General features: G+C 43.2%; 1 protein-coding gene across 24 annotated transcripts in view; it reads left to right on the top strand.

Annotated features, from left to right (window-relative positions):
* Nucleotides 1–7,573, top strand: part of LOC100353466 (zinc finger protein 182) — a 46,114-nt gene extending 38,541 nt beyond the window's left edge. For 22 of the 24 annotated variants that reach the window (XM_070066994.1, XM_070066992.1, XM_008272562.4 and 19 more), the window contains one exon: nt 5,043–7,573. In XM_070066994.1, coding sequence (XP_069923095.1) covers nt 5,043–6,673 — 1,631 coding nt within the window. In that variant the 3' untranslated portion in view covers nt 6,674–7,573. The remainder of the gene's footprint in view (nt 1–5,042) is intronic. The other 2 variants (XM_070066996.1, XM_051827072.2) reach the window with 1 other exon arrangement.
* The last annotated feature ends 6,655 nt before the right edge of the window (nt 7,574–14,228 follow it).

Below are 14,228 nucleotides of genomic sequence, written 5' to 3'. Positions count from 1 at the left end.
CAGGAATTTATCTTGGAGAAAGTTTGTGGCCCTCTGGTGCTAGAGGACAGGGACATGAACACCCCAGACATTAGGACTGACACCCCCTGCCCTGCCCTGCCTCTCCGTGGGCCACTCTCCCTTGGCTGACGCTTACCTGAAAGTTTCTGCATAGTTCCCTCTGACTTGTGTATAAATGCCTCATTCCCTTCCAGGACTCTCATCTGTCACTGGCTTACCTGAAGCCAGGCCCCTGTTAGCCACGGGCCTGGACTTGAATGCTCCAATTCCAAATTGGACTACCTGAGTCCATTCTTCTTATTCAGCTGAGACACTCCTGTTTAGAACAGATTTGTAGACTTAACAGTTAAAATGCCTTGATTTTCTATTGCTTACAATAGTTTTAGTGAGAGAATTCTCATGTCATAAAATCCACCTTTGAAGAGTCAACAACTCAGTGGTTTCAGTATATTCAGAATTGTACAGCCATCATTGGTAATTCTTCGTTTCATCACCACCAAAAGCAAGCTTAACTCTTAGCCGTGCTTTCCATTCCTTTTGCCCACCATTCTCTACCAGTCACTAATGTACTTTCTGTCTGATTTTGCCTATTCTGGACATCTCATATAAAAAACGTAGCCTTTTCTTCCTGGTTTCTTTCAGTAGACCTGTTTTCATGCTGTGGCATCTGTACTCCATTCCTTTTTAAAAATAATTTATTTGAAAGCTAGAGTTAGGGAAAGAGCTTCTATCCGCTGGTTCACCCCACAAATATCTGCACCAGCTCTGGCTGGGCCAGGCTGAAGCCAAGAGCCTGGAACTCCATCTGTCTCTCCCATGTGGGTAGCAGGGGCCCGAGTACTCGGACCATCTTCTGCTGCTTTGCAATGCACATTAGCAGGAAGCTGTATCAGAAATAGAGCAGCGGGTACTCAAGCTGGTGCTCACGTGGGATGCTGGTATTACGGGCGGCTGCCCAGCTGACTGCCACAATGCTGGCCCCTTTTGGAGGACTTACGTTCCATAGTATGGCTAGATAACATTATCCATTCATCTATTGATGGACATTTTTTTTGACAGGCAGAGTTAGAGAGAAAAGTCTTCCTTCCGTTGGTTCACCCCCCAAATGGCCACTATAACCGGCGCTGCGCCAATCTGAAGCCAGGAGCCAGGTGCTTCCTCCCAGTCTCCCATGCAGGTGCAGGGCCCAAGCACTTGGGCCATCCTCCACTGCCTACTGAAAGAGGAGCAACCAGGACAGAATCCAGTACCCCAACTGGGACTAGAACCTGGGGTGCTGGTGCCGCAGGCGGAGGATTAGTCAAGTGAGCTGCAGCACTGTTTTTTTCTTTTTGACTTAGGAATGCTGCTGCTATGAACATTCATGTACAAGGTTTTTTGTGGTTTTCTTTGGGTAGGTATGGGGAATCTTCAAAAAGTTCATGGAAACTCTGTAGTATGAAAAAGCTATGCAGGGATTTCAGATCTTTCATGCCAAAAAACCCCTGATCTTTTAATTCCATTTTCCATGAGCATTTTGAAGAACCCTCATACACAGGATTGGAATTGTTATATCAGTGTACTATGTGTTTAACATTTTGAAGAACTGCCAAACTGTGTGAATATCCTATTATTGAAATCTGAAAGGTAGGGGCTAGCATTGTGGCTGAGTGGGTTAAGCTACTTCCTGCAACTCTGGCATCCCGTATGGGCACTGGTTCAAGACTCAACTGCTCCACTTCCCATCCAGCTCCCTGCTAAGCAGCAGAGGATAGCCCAAGTGTTTGGGCCCCTGCTCCCCACATAAGAAACCTGGAAGAAACTTGTGGTTCCTGGCTTTAGCTGGGCCCCTCCCCGGCTGTTGTGGCCATTAGGGGAGTGAACCAGGAGATGCAAGGTATCTCTCTCTGCCTTTCAAATAAATAAAAATCTTTTAAAGATATCCCAAAGCTTTTAACATTCACTGGTTCTTGCCTGAAGCAGTTATTACAAAGATGACTGATTCTTATTTTTTCACAGTTCATTCATTTTCAAGTTCAAGATGTCCTTAATTTATCTAGCAGAAGTCCCTTCAGGCTGGCACCTCTGTCATTTTAACATGTCCCTAGCATTGAGCACTTCTCACTTTCTAGTACAAGAATACCTTCCAGGTTCACCTTGTCCTCTCCCTGGTTTAGACCTGGGATCAGAAACTTCACCAAGGATGTCTGATTGCTATTAGTGGGAGTGTTTTTAGAACTCAGGACTGATGTCTGTGCATAGCTACTCAGATTCCTGTATCTTTTATCCCCTTGTATGAGTTCAAAATGTTTATAGAAAATGGAATGAAATGTTACATTTCTTTGGGTGCAAAGACATTTTTAAAGTCCATTCATAGCTTTTTCATAATATACATTTTCTATGAACTTTTTGAAGTACCCTTGTATTTCTTTAACTGTATCAATTGTCCTTTAGTTTTCCACATTCTAAGTAAATACCACCAGGAGGTATTTACTTATTTATAGTCCTTTGTTCTCTGTCTTTTGCTGTTGTTAGATCTAGAAGGTGAGTCCGATTCAAGTTTTTAGTTTTCTTTAGCAAGATTACACCCTAGCTCATTCCTCCAGTAGGCATATAATGCATAGTTCTCTCTGTTTTGTGTCATTTGTGACTATAGCTTAGATGCATTAATTCATTAATGGTTGGGAAATGGTGACATTTTAATTACATCACATCTTCTTTGTTGATTGTCTAGAATACTTCTATATAAAGAGAAATGCCCTTCATCTATTATTTGGTTAACATGAGTTACCCTGTCTTTCTATTAAGTTTTCTACCTACCAGTTTTCAGGAGTTGGTTTTGTAGCATCATTCAAAGGTAACCAATTAGTTATGTCTTTTCTTATATATCACTGAATCCATTGCATTATCACAAATCAAACCATCTGATCTTTGGCAACTTCCTTGCTTTCTGGCATTATAAGACAATCTAGGTTTGTTAAAGAATGTATTTTGTCTATTTCCTATCTCTGGCCTGGAATTGGCCATTTCTCTAAGGAGCCCTGGTGCTTTTTCATTGACAGAGCCAGGAATTATGTTTACATTTTTAAAGGAAAAAAATACCTTGTGTATTCAAATTAATATTTTCAGATTATATTCTGGACTTAGATTTTAATTAATCTTACAACTGATAATTTTAATATTCTGACACTGTTGTATGTATATAGTGAGTTGAATCAGTTGATGTAACCATATTGGTGCCATTGAGAATCAAGACTTTTGAACATGGTCATTAGGAAAGGACAAAGGGAGGTTTACTATTAGGGAACTCTTTGTTCCATGTTGACTTATGATTATTTAGTTCTAATATACCATCTAAATAACAAGGCATATTCAGAGAAGTCTATCATCTTTCCTTCTCCATCCTATTTCCTTTATATATTCATTTTCTTAGAAAAAGGGTACCCTGTTGGACAGTTTATTTTTTCACTAAAACATCTGCTTGAATATTAAGTACATAGAAATACTTTTTCACAGTAATATGGTTCCTTATAACAATAGCAATATTGTTGTGGTAATGTACATTTTAAAGCACTTCCTATGTGCCATGTGTGACCTATTCTAAGTAATTTAATCACTTTAACATCCATTTGTTCAGTCAATGTTATAATTCCTGTACTACAGGCATGAAAGTAAAATACAAATAGATTAGATCAATGACCTAAGGTCACAGGTTGGACTAGAGAGCCACGCGCTAAGCACATGGGCCGTACTGCTTCAGCAGATCCTTGCTGGCGCTTAGGTCTCACCCAGTACATTTTGTAAAAGCTCTTCTGATTCTGTGTTCATCTCTGGTTAGGAAGTCTCAAGAAGGGAAACTACACCTGAATGATCCATTTTAAAATTCAGCACAGATTCAGTGTTCCTTAGCCAAAATATTTGGGATCAAAATGTTTCAAGATTCTGGAATTTTTTGAATTTTGGAATATTTGCATAGACTTTACTGGTTGAGCATCTCTGAAAATGTAAAATGCTCCCAGATCTGAGACATGACATTCAAAAAGATCAAGTTTCATATCAGTTTGGATTTTGATATTAGGAATGCTTCACTTGCATTACTATGGCAAAATGTTGACATTACCAAATCTAAGCAGTAATATGAATAGTTACTGTACTTTTAGCTTTTCTCCGTGCCTGAAAAACTTTATAATTCTGGAAAAACAAATGCAAGAAATATTTACTATATTAACTTTTGAAGATACTTTTCATTTTAATACATACACTAGAAGAAATTGCCATCAATTAATCTGATATGCCATTGAGTATAATATGCATCTGGATTCAGAGGTATTAAAATGTGAAATATTGTACATGTAATGGGTGAAATGCGAGGTTTTACAAGATTTTCTCTAAATGAGTGATACAGATGACCACCTACTTCAGAAGTTAAGAAAAATTAAGTTTTCAGAGTATACGTTTTTAGAAATACTGAACTGCCTCTTGAAAGTTAGATTGTCTAGATTCTGAATTTAGCAAAATATGTAGGACAGGGCCAGGTGGTGATGGAACATGACAACTGCTTTGGAGTTAATAATAGCCACAGTTTTAGTGGAGATAGTGTAGGCAGAAGCAGAAGAGGTGGTGTTGAAGCACTGTGAATGAAAGCTTGGATGGATATCCAAGTAAAGCCACATTAAGTAACAATCTTTAGGTTGTTTCTGTCAAGCTTCTTTTTCTGTTATCCACTGAGAATGTAGATTCCAGGTTATTTTAAGCCTTGAGTCTAGGTACCATCCTGTTGCATTTCTTTCTCATTGGAAATAGTTTAAATCAGGTACGGGTAAGAGTTCACATAGTAACTGAAGGTTAAGGTAGATAAGATCCCCAGAGTTGATGGAAGTCAAGAGATGCTATAGAAGTACAGGTAAGAAAGGCTGAGGTGTCAGTATAGGATTGTGGAGGTTTTGTAAAAGACTCTGTCCAGGAACTCTGATCAGAGTGTCATCTTCTGCATGGTTGGACATTTCTAAGGAAGATTCCTTTCATAATGTCACACTATAAAGATGGTTTGTTGTTCTTTCTAGAAGAAGTTGGCCACGTTGATGAACAGATCAAGAGGCAGCAGCAGGATTACCAAGATAGCTGTGTGTTGATGCCATTTGGATTCCCTGACAAGAAAACAGGCACTACCAAAAGTAGCCGTAACTATAATGAATTTGGTGATACACTTCATCTGAACTCCAGCCTTGTCACTTCAATACAAAGACCCCATAAGTATGAATTGTTTGGAAATAATATGGTAGATAATTTGGACTTATTTAGAAGCTCTACAGAAAAGAAACATGGTAGTGGATGTGCAAAATTATTCTTCCATACCGAGTATGAGAAAACAAATCCTGGAGTGAAACCCTATGGCTATAAAGAGTGTGGTAAAGCCCTCAGACGAAAGAAAGGGCTTAGTCTGCATCAGAGAATTAAAAATGGAGAGAAACCTTTTGAATGTACCGCCTGTAGGAAGACCTTCAGCAAGAAGTCCCACCTCATTGTACACTGGAGAACTCACACGGGAGAGAAACCTTTTGGCTGTACTGAATGTGGAAAAGCCTTTAGCCAAAAGTCTCAGCTTATCATTCACCTTAGGACGCACACAGGAGAGAGACCCTTTGAGTGTCCCGAGTGTGGGAAAGCCTTCCGAGAAAAGTCCACTGTCATCATCCATTACAGGACTCACACAGGAGAGAAGCCTTACGAGTGCAACGAGTGTGGGAAAGCCTTCACTCAGAAGTCAAACCTCATTGTCCATCAGAAGACCCACACAGGGGAGAAGACCTATGGGTGCACCAGATGCGGGGAATCCTTCCTCCAGAAGCTCGATCTGATCCTACATCATAGTACTCATACGGGAAAGAAACCCCATGAGTGTAATGAGTGCAAGAAAACCTTCAGTGACAAGTCAACCCTTGTCATACATCAAAGAACTCATACAGGAGAGAAACCCCATAAGTGTACTGAATGTGGGAAGTCTTTCAATGAGAAGTCAACCCTCATCGTTCATCAGAGAACACATACAGGAGAGAAACCCTACGAATGTGATGTGTGTGGGAAAACCTTCACCCAAAAGTCAAACCTTGGTGTGCATCAGAGAACTCATTCAGGAGAGAAACCCTTCGAATGCAATGAATGTGAGAAAGCCTTCTCTCAGAAATCCTATCTCATGTTACATCAGAGGGGTCATACAGGAGAGAAACCCTATGAGTGCAATGAATGTGAAAAAGCCTTTTCCCAGAAGTCCTATCTCATTATACATCAAAGAACTCATACAGAAGAAAAGCCCTATAAATGCAATGAATGTGGCAAAGCCTTCAGAGAAAAGTCCAAGCTCATTATACATCAGAGAATTCACACAGGAGAGAAACCCTATGAATGTCCTGTGTGTTGGAAGGCTTTTAGTCAGAAGTCACAACTTATAATACATCAGCGAACTCACACAGGAGAGAAACCTTACGCGTGCACCGAGTGTGGGAAAGCCTTCAGAGAAAAATCGACATTCACTGTACACCAAAGAACTCATACTGGAGAGAAACCCTACAAGTGTACAGAATGTGGGAAAGCCTTTACCCAAAAATCAAACCTCATTGTACATCAGAGAACCCACACGGGGAAAAAGGCCCATGGGAGAAGCCACAGCCGGAAGCCAAAGCTTATTGGGCATTAGACTAAATCAACACACACTGAAGAAAAGTAGTGTCAAATTCGCTACTTTGCAAGTATGTTCTTTTTGATGGTTTAAATGTGGGGAGTAAGTTCACCCAAAAACTGCAGAAGTGTTAACAAAATGAGGAGAGGGCTTCCAGGGGCAGAGGGGATCCAGCATTGGTGTAGGAAATTTGAGAGAGAGAAGGTACCCAAGGCTGCAGATGTGAGACAGCAGTGGGTAGACTCTCAGCTGAGGTTCAGGATGCACTGGGGGGTACAGTGCAGGGTGTCTTTGAATAACGCTCCAGCCACCCTTATTCACCAACTCAGGAGAAGCCTGAAATAATTAAGTGTGTAGGGATACCCGGTTGTTAGAAAATACAGCCCTTAAAAGTCCAGGAAAAACTCTTCTCAAAGAAGATTCAAAAGTTGAATACCACAGGTACACTTCTAGGAGTGTAATTACATGTACAAAACGATTAACACACAGAGGTATTCACTGATGCACTGTTTATGCAAACAAAAGATTGGAAGCAGTCCAAATGCCACCACGAGGGTTTTGGTCCCCCAGATTGTAGTATGTTCATATGGCAAACTCCTAGGTAGACAGAAATGAATAAGGAGAACTTGGATACCATTTATAGAGTGATGTTGGATAATCGCCATATTCTGTTATTAGGTAGGAGGAGCAAGGTGCAGGATAGTGAGTGTAACATGCTACCATTTGTATATAAAAAAGGGAAATGGCTAAGTACATAATTGAGTGTATATGCATTAAATATCACTGGAAAGACACACAAGAATCTGGTAACCGATTACCTGGGTAAGTGGCAATGGGTAGCTGGGGGGATGGACTTGGGAGGGAGACAACTGTGTGTCATTTCATAGCTTTGGAAAATTATACTGTATGGATGTCCTACCTTTTCAAAACTAAATAAAACTTAGAAAAAAAAGCATGCTGTATTACTGTTAGAGTCTAGATACAGGATTTGAAAACATTTAATGAGTAGATAACACTCAGTAGAATCTAACCATTTTTTTTCCAACTGAACAAATCAAATAACCAGGCGAACAGAGCAGAGTCCATGAATTCCAAAGGCACTTAGGCATTAAAGTGATTCCTGGGTCAGCTGGGACCACATTAAGTAAACCGAAAATAATTAAGATGGGAGCATATTTCTTCCTAGACAAAGTGATATCTGAAAATATCCTACACTGAAGCCCACCAGTGTCTGTATCTTAGCAAAATGATTCTGATTCCTTCATTCATATACAGAGATGTATACTGTTTGAGAGGTACTAAAGCTGAGTCCACACAGAGGTTGACTAACTTTCTCCTAAGCGTCACCAGCAGTAGTGACCTTGTCTTTTCCAATGTGAGAGGTTGAAAGCCGTGGTCTCAATGAACACAGCCGGAAATTACTTAACCAGGTCATTTGCTCCAGAACAAAAGGCCCTGCTTGGGAATCGCTGTATTTCTGACCCTTGGGTTAATGTGCTTTTTCACTGGGACCATTTCTGTAGAAAAGGGTAACCCACACTACATAAAACCTATCCGTCAAACAGGCTAGTGACATAGCCCTGACACCCTGTCTGTGCTCTCGCAGGCTGCCATTTTTCCTGAATTATTCTGCAAGGAAATGAGCCTTTGGCTCACTTTTTTTTTTTTCATGACAAACACATTCAGTGCCTTTCCAGGGAGAGGACGTGGGCTCAACAACTTGCCCCTGACGCAGTCTTCTGGGATGCTGAAAACAAAACCTCCCATCTTCTTACTGCTGGAGAACCTCCCTGGGGTTTCACATCCATTAAGGGTCATCTTGCGTCTTACCATTTCCCACGGCTCTTGGACTCCGGCTTCCTGGGACACAGATGGGCCACTTGTGGGCAAACGGAGGTGAGTGAGGCAGAGACCTAGAAGGGAAAGTATGGGGGTGAATAAATGGGCTGCAGTAAGGGACACATCCCCTGGAGTGAGTTACTAGAGTAAAAAGTTAAGTAAACGTGAGTGTGTGGGGTGAATGGGGAGACGAAGGGCAGTGTGACTGATGGCGGTGCGGTTGAGTGAATAGCAGCATGGCTGAGTGACCCCGCATGGCAGGGTAGCAGAGCCAAAATCGTCTAGGCAGTCAAGGTGGGAAGACTGCTGGAATGGGGGAATAATAGTGGGTACTTGGGAGTGACACGGATGTTTAACGCAGGGGTAATAAGGTCTTGGAGTTGGTCATGGAAACTGGTGGGGAGTGAATGGAGGAGGTGGTCACTGGAATTTCTAATCCAAGAGAAGCTGCCCTCACAACCCTGTGGTGACCCCTGGTGTATGGGCTAGAAAAAGCCTGTTCCTCTGGGCATAGCATTCAGTGTCACATCCATGTTCTCATTACTTAAATATGAAGGGACTTCAAAAAGTTTGTGTAGGTACAATTGAAAGATAATCTTTTGGTGTATAATTATTTGGGGGCAAAATTTTGAAATCCAGGTATATAAGGGGTCTTTTTAAAAGCTGAGAGAACTGTGTATTACAGAAAAACTGCACATAGGTTTTTAAAAGTCTTCACCAAAATCAATTTCCCTGTGAACTTCCTAGAGTAGCTTCATACACTTGAATGGCCACCTAGAGATATCCCTGACACTGTCCCCAAATCAGCTCAGTCATGACTAGGCAAGCTGTGAGTTTCACCTCTATTCTTTTGAAGACTTACTTGTTTTGTTGTTGTTCTTTTTGTTCTACTTAATACCACTGGTTGAACTCTGTGATTAATACACAGTTATTCGGCCAGCGCCGTGGCTCACTAGGCTAATCCTCCACCTTGCGGCACTGGCACACCGGGTTCTAGTCCCAGTCGGGGCGCCGGATTCTGTCCCGGTTGCCCCTCTTCCAGTCCAGCTCTCTGCTGTGGCCCGGGAAGGCAGTGGAGGATGGCCCAAGTGCTTGGGCCCTGCACCCCATGGGAGACCAGGAGAAACACCTGGCTCCTGCCATCGGATCAGCGTGGTGCGCCGGCTGCAGCGCACCGGCCGCAGCGGCCATTGGAGGGTGAACCAACAGCAAAGGAAGACCTTTCTCTCTGTCTCTCTCTCTCTCTCACTCTCACTCTCACTATCCACTCTGCCTGTCAAAAAATTAAAGAATAAGGATAAAATGAGATAAAGGTTAATGATCCCTAATTTGAAAATTTGAAATATGACCTGCTCCAAAACTTTAAACCTTTTAAGTGCCAACATGAGGCCACAGTTGGAAAATTTCACACTTGACCTCCTGTGATGGGTTGCAGTCAAAATGTAAATGCACTAAAAATATTTTATAAATTACCTTCAGGCTATGTGTATAAGGTGTATATGAAACAAATGAATTTTCATGTTTAGACTTAGGTCCCATTCAAGATATCTCATTATGTAACATGCAAATCTTACAAAACCAAAAAAAAAATTTAAAGTCTAAAACACATCTATCTGGTACCAAGCATTTTGGATAAAGGTTACCCAACCTGTATTAATAAACAGGACAAACAAGATTTTGTTAACAAAATCACTAGAATAGATAAAAGTACATAGGCCAAAGACATCTGATTAAGAAAAAAAAATTAGGAATAAGAAAGGGGACATAATCACACATATAGGAGAGATTTTAAATCAATCAATCCATCTACAGTTTCCAGTTTAAAAGGTGAAGTGGCTACAAGCGCTTAATCCTCTCTCAAAATACACACACACACACACGCAAGATTTACTTATTGAGAGGCAGAAGTTGGGGGAGAAAGTCTTCCATCCACTGGTTTGTTCCCCAAATGGTCACAACAGCTGGATCTGGGCTGATCCAAAGTCAGGAGCTTCTTTTGGGTCTCCCATGTGGGTACAGGGGCCCAAGGACTTGGGCCATCTTCCACTGCTTTCCCAGGCCATAGTAGAGAGCTGGATTGGAAGTAGAGCAGCCAGGACTAGAACCAGTGCCCATATGGGACACCAGCACTGCAGGCAGCCGCTTTACTGGCTATGTCAGTGCCGACCCCAAGATATATTATTTTAATTTATAAATCCACCAGAATGAAAGGAATGGGAAGAGACATTTCCATTCATGTTAAGAACTTAGCAAATTATTGGTCCGGTGTTGTGGCATAGCTGGTAAAGGCACCATCTGCAATGCCAGAATCCCATATGGGCACTGGTTGGTATTCTGGCAACTCTGCTTCCAATTCAGCTCCCTGATAATGGCCTGGGGAAAGCAGCATAAGATGGCCCAAGTGTTTAGGCTCCTGGTACCCACATGGGAGACTCAGGTGAAGCTCCTGGATCCTGGCTTTGGCCTGGCCTAGTCCTGACCATTGCGACCATCTGGGGAGTGAACCAGCAAATGGAAGATTCTTCTGTCTCTCCTCTAACTCTGACTTTCAAACAAATAATTTTAAAAATAAAGAGTTTTGCAAACTAGGAATAGATATGAATTCCCTTAATCTGACTGAGGGCACCTACATAAAACCTACATGTAGTTAAGGTGCCTGACTAAATGTTTCCCTTTAGATCAAGAGCACCATTTCTCTTCAGTACTGAATTCAAGGTATTAGCCAATGCAATAACCAAGAAAAAATGTAAAAGGACAAGAAAGAAGCAATATAATTGTTAGAATTTGCATATGACATTTTATCTTCAGATGAGCTATTAGAATATGTATAAAAATATGTAGTCAATTTCACAAGATTAATGGATAAAAACGTCACTATATAACACTCTCTAGATAGAACTGTATTTCTACATGTCAAGAATAATTAGAAAGTGAAAGTTTAAGATGATGCTACTTACTGTATCAGCAAGAAATATTGGCAATACCAACTAGGAATGAACTTCAAATATGCACAAGGCCTCTGCAGAGAAAATTACAAAGCCTCACTGAAAGAATATAAAGACCTAAATAAGGCAGTGAAGTTCTTGGCACAAAGACAAGTACACAAATAGAAGCAAATAAACAATTTAGAAATGGATCCACACATAAATGATCAGCAGAACTACAACAAAGGCCACAGTAACCAAGGGTGATCCTTTAAGTAAATGGTGCTGGACCTGAAGAGCCATATGGAAAAAATAATTTTTTCCAAAAGTATTTTACTTATTTGAAAGGCAGAGTGACAGAGGAACAGTTCCTCTATCTCCTGATACACTCCCCAAATGGCCACAATGGCCAGGGCTAGGCCAGGCCCAAGCCAGGAGCCAGGAACTCCATACAAGATAGTATCCCATATGGTTGGCAAGGGCCTGAGCACTTGGACCATCATCTGCTGCTTTCCTGAAAACACTGGCATAGCATGGAGCTGGACTGGAAGCAGAGCAGCTGGGACTTGAACTGGCACTCTTACAGGAGGCCAGCGTCGAGGGCAGCAGCTTACCCTGCTATGCTACAATGCTGGTCCTGGAAAAAAAATAATCTTTAGCTCTACCTCATGTCCCAGAAACTAAGGATTGTTATATAAATGAGACAAAGATAGCCCCCTAAATTGACCCTTTAATGTCCACTTCCTCACATTAGGTTGAGACCATTAGCTCAAAGACTGCTGGAGACAAATGCAAATTTATCCACATCCAATTGCTTTACATATAGCCCCACATAATATCTTTAGGCATTTAGAGTGTGTCAGCTTTGTATCCTTTTTGAAACTTTCTTCCATCTGCTACCTATAGATAAAACAAAGCCTGGGCTATAAAAGATCCCACGCAGCTGCCGCCCTTCTGAGCTCTGACGCAAGACTCAGGATTTGCTATTGAGCCACACCAGTATCACCAGGCCTGTAGCCACTTCTCCTGTCTCCAGCGAGAGCGACCCTGCCCTCTGCCCTTGTAGGGCGGTGGTCCCATGCCACCACCTCAGGGTGTCAGCCACTGGGGACTTCCCCTGGCAGGCTACCTGTCCCAGCATGGCACCCAAATGGCTCATTGTGAAAAACACTACTCTTTTGTGTTGATCAGCCTCAAAATCCTCAAATGTGCTGCATGGGGTAGTAAGGGTGAGATTTGTTGATTGATGGAGGAATTGGCATAACATAACATCATAACATAACATAACATAACATAGTTATGCTATTGACCTCTGCAGACCCCAAATTTGCACTAAGGTCGTTAAGTGCTACTTAAAGTGGCTCCAGACACACAAGGAAGTTGGCATTTCCACCCTTTCCAGACTGCAGCGGACAGGACGGTGATCCTGAATCCAACCACAGGGCCTGGGCTGGGCCCCGCTCCAGGCTGCTTCTCCCCAAGACACCCTCCAGAGAGGAGGCAGACCCCAGCTGCCCAGAGACCAGAGGGAGGGGAGGACCCTAGAGAGGTCTGGCGCCCTCTAGAGGAGCAGGCCGCACAGTGCCACCACGGTGATAGGACAATCTCTGCTCTCTGCTCAGGAACCCTGGAGACACCAAGGCCAGGGAGGGTCAGGAAGGTGAGGCCATTTCTCACTTGGGGAAAGCGGCATGATCTAGCGCCCACCTTCAGGCCTCTCTCTGTAAGGACCCAGCACAGGAATCCAGTGACGCGAGGGGCAGCCGGGCGTTGAGAAGGCTGTGGCTAAGGGCTCGGGTTTGTGCCTCATACCCAGGAAACACTGCAGGTTTTTCCTTTCCCAAGCTCCTTAGAGACGTCACAGCTCGTTTGTGCTGCAGCTCTTACTGCTACAGCTCTTTCACCCTGCTGGGTGGCCTCACAACCAGGGAGAATGAAGCATGCACACAAGGAAGAATGAACAAGCAAAGGAAGTTAACCAAGACGAGAGAAAGCTCCGGACCCAAAAGGCGCTGCCATGAAGGGCTGGAAGGAGGAGCTTTGCTGTGATTCTAAATGGGGAAGTTTGTCTGATTGGTCGAGGGATATGCTAATGAAGCATTCAACAGGAGCCAACCAAGGCCTGACTTCAGAGCAGCCTGTTTTGCATAAAAGTTCACAGAATGTTGGGGTTGGCACTATGGCTTAGTGGTAGAAGCCGCCATCTGCATTGCCAGCATCCTATATAGGCGCTGGTTTGAGTCCTGGTGAGCTGCTCCACTTCCGATCCAGCTCTCTGCTGTGGCCCGGGAAAGCAGTAGAAGATGGCCCAAGTCCTTGTGCCCCTGCACACACGTGGGAGACCCCAAGGAGGCTCCTGCTTCCGGGCTTCAGATAGGAACAACTCCAGCCATTGAAGTCAATTGGGGAGTGAGCCAGCAGATGGAAGACCTCTCTCTCTCTCTCTCTCTGCCTCCCTCCCTCCCTCCTTCTCTCTCTGTGAAAGAGTTACACAGAGAGTTACACAGAGAGAGAAGGAGGGAGGGAAGGAGGGAGAGAGAGAGAGAGAGAGAGAGAGAGAGAGAGAGAGAGAGGTGTCCCATATCCACTGGTTAACTCCCCTGATGACCACAATGGCTGGAGCTGCGCCAATCTGAAGCCAGGAGCCAGGAGCATTCTCCTGGTCTCCCATGCGGGTGCAGAGGTCCAAGGACTTGGGCCATCCTCCACTGCTTTCCCAGATTGCTGCAGAGAGCTGGGTCGGAAGTGCAGCAGCCAGGACTCGAACCGGTGCCTACATGGGATGCCTGCACTGCGGGCTGTGGCTTTAT

This window comes from Oryctolagus cuniculus, chromosome X (genome assembly GCF_964237555.1).
Source record: "Oryctolagus cuniculus chromosome X, mOryCun1.1, whole genome shotgun sequence".
NCBI lineage: Eukaryota > Metazoa > Chordata > Mammalia > Lagomorpha > Leporidae > Oryctolagus > Oryctolagus cuniculus.
The sequence above is the reverse complement of the archived record's forward strand: the minus strand, read 5'-3'. Positions and strand labels throughout refer to the sequence as shown.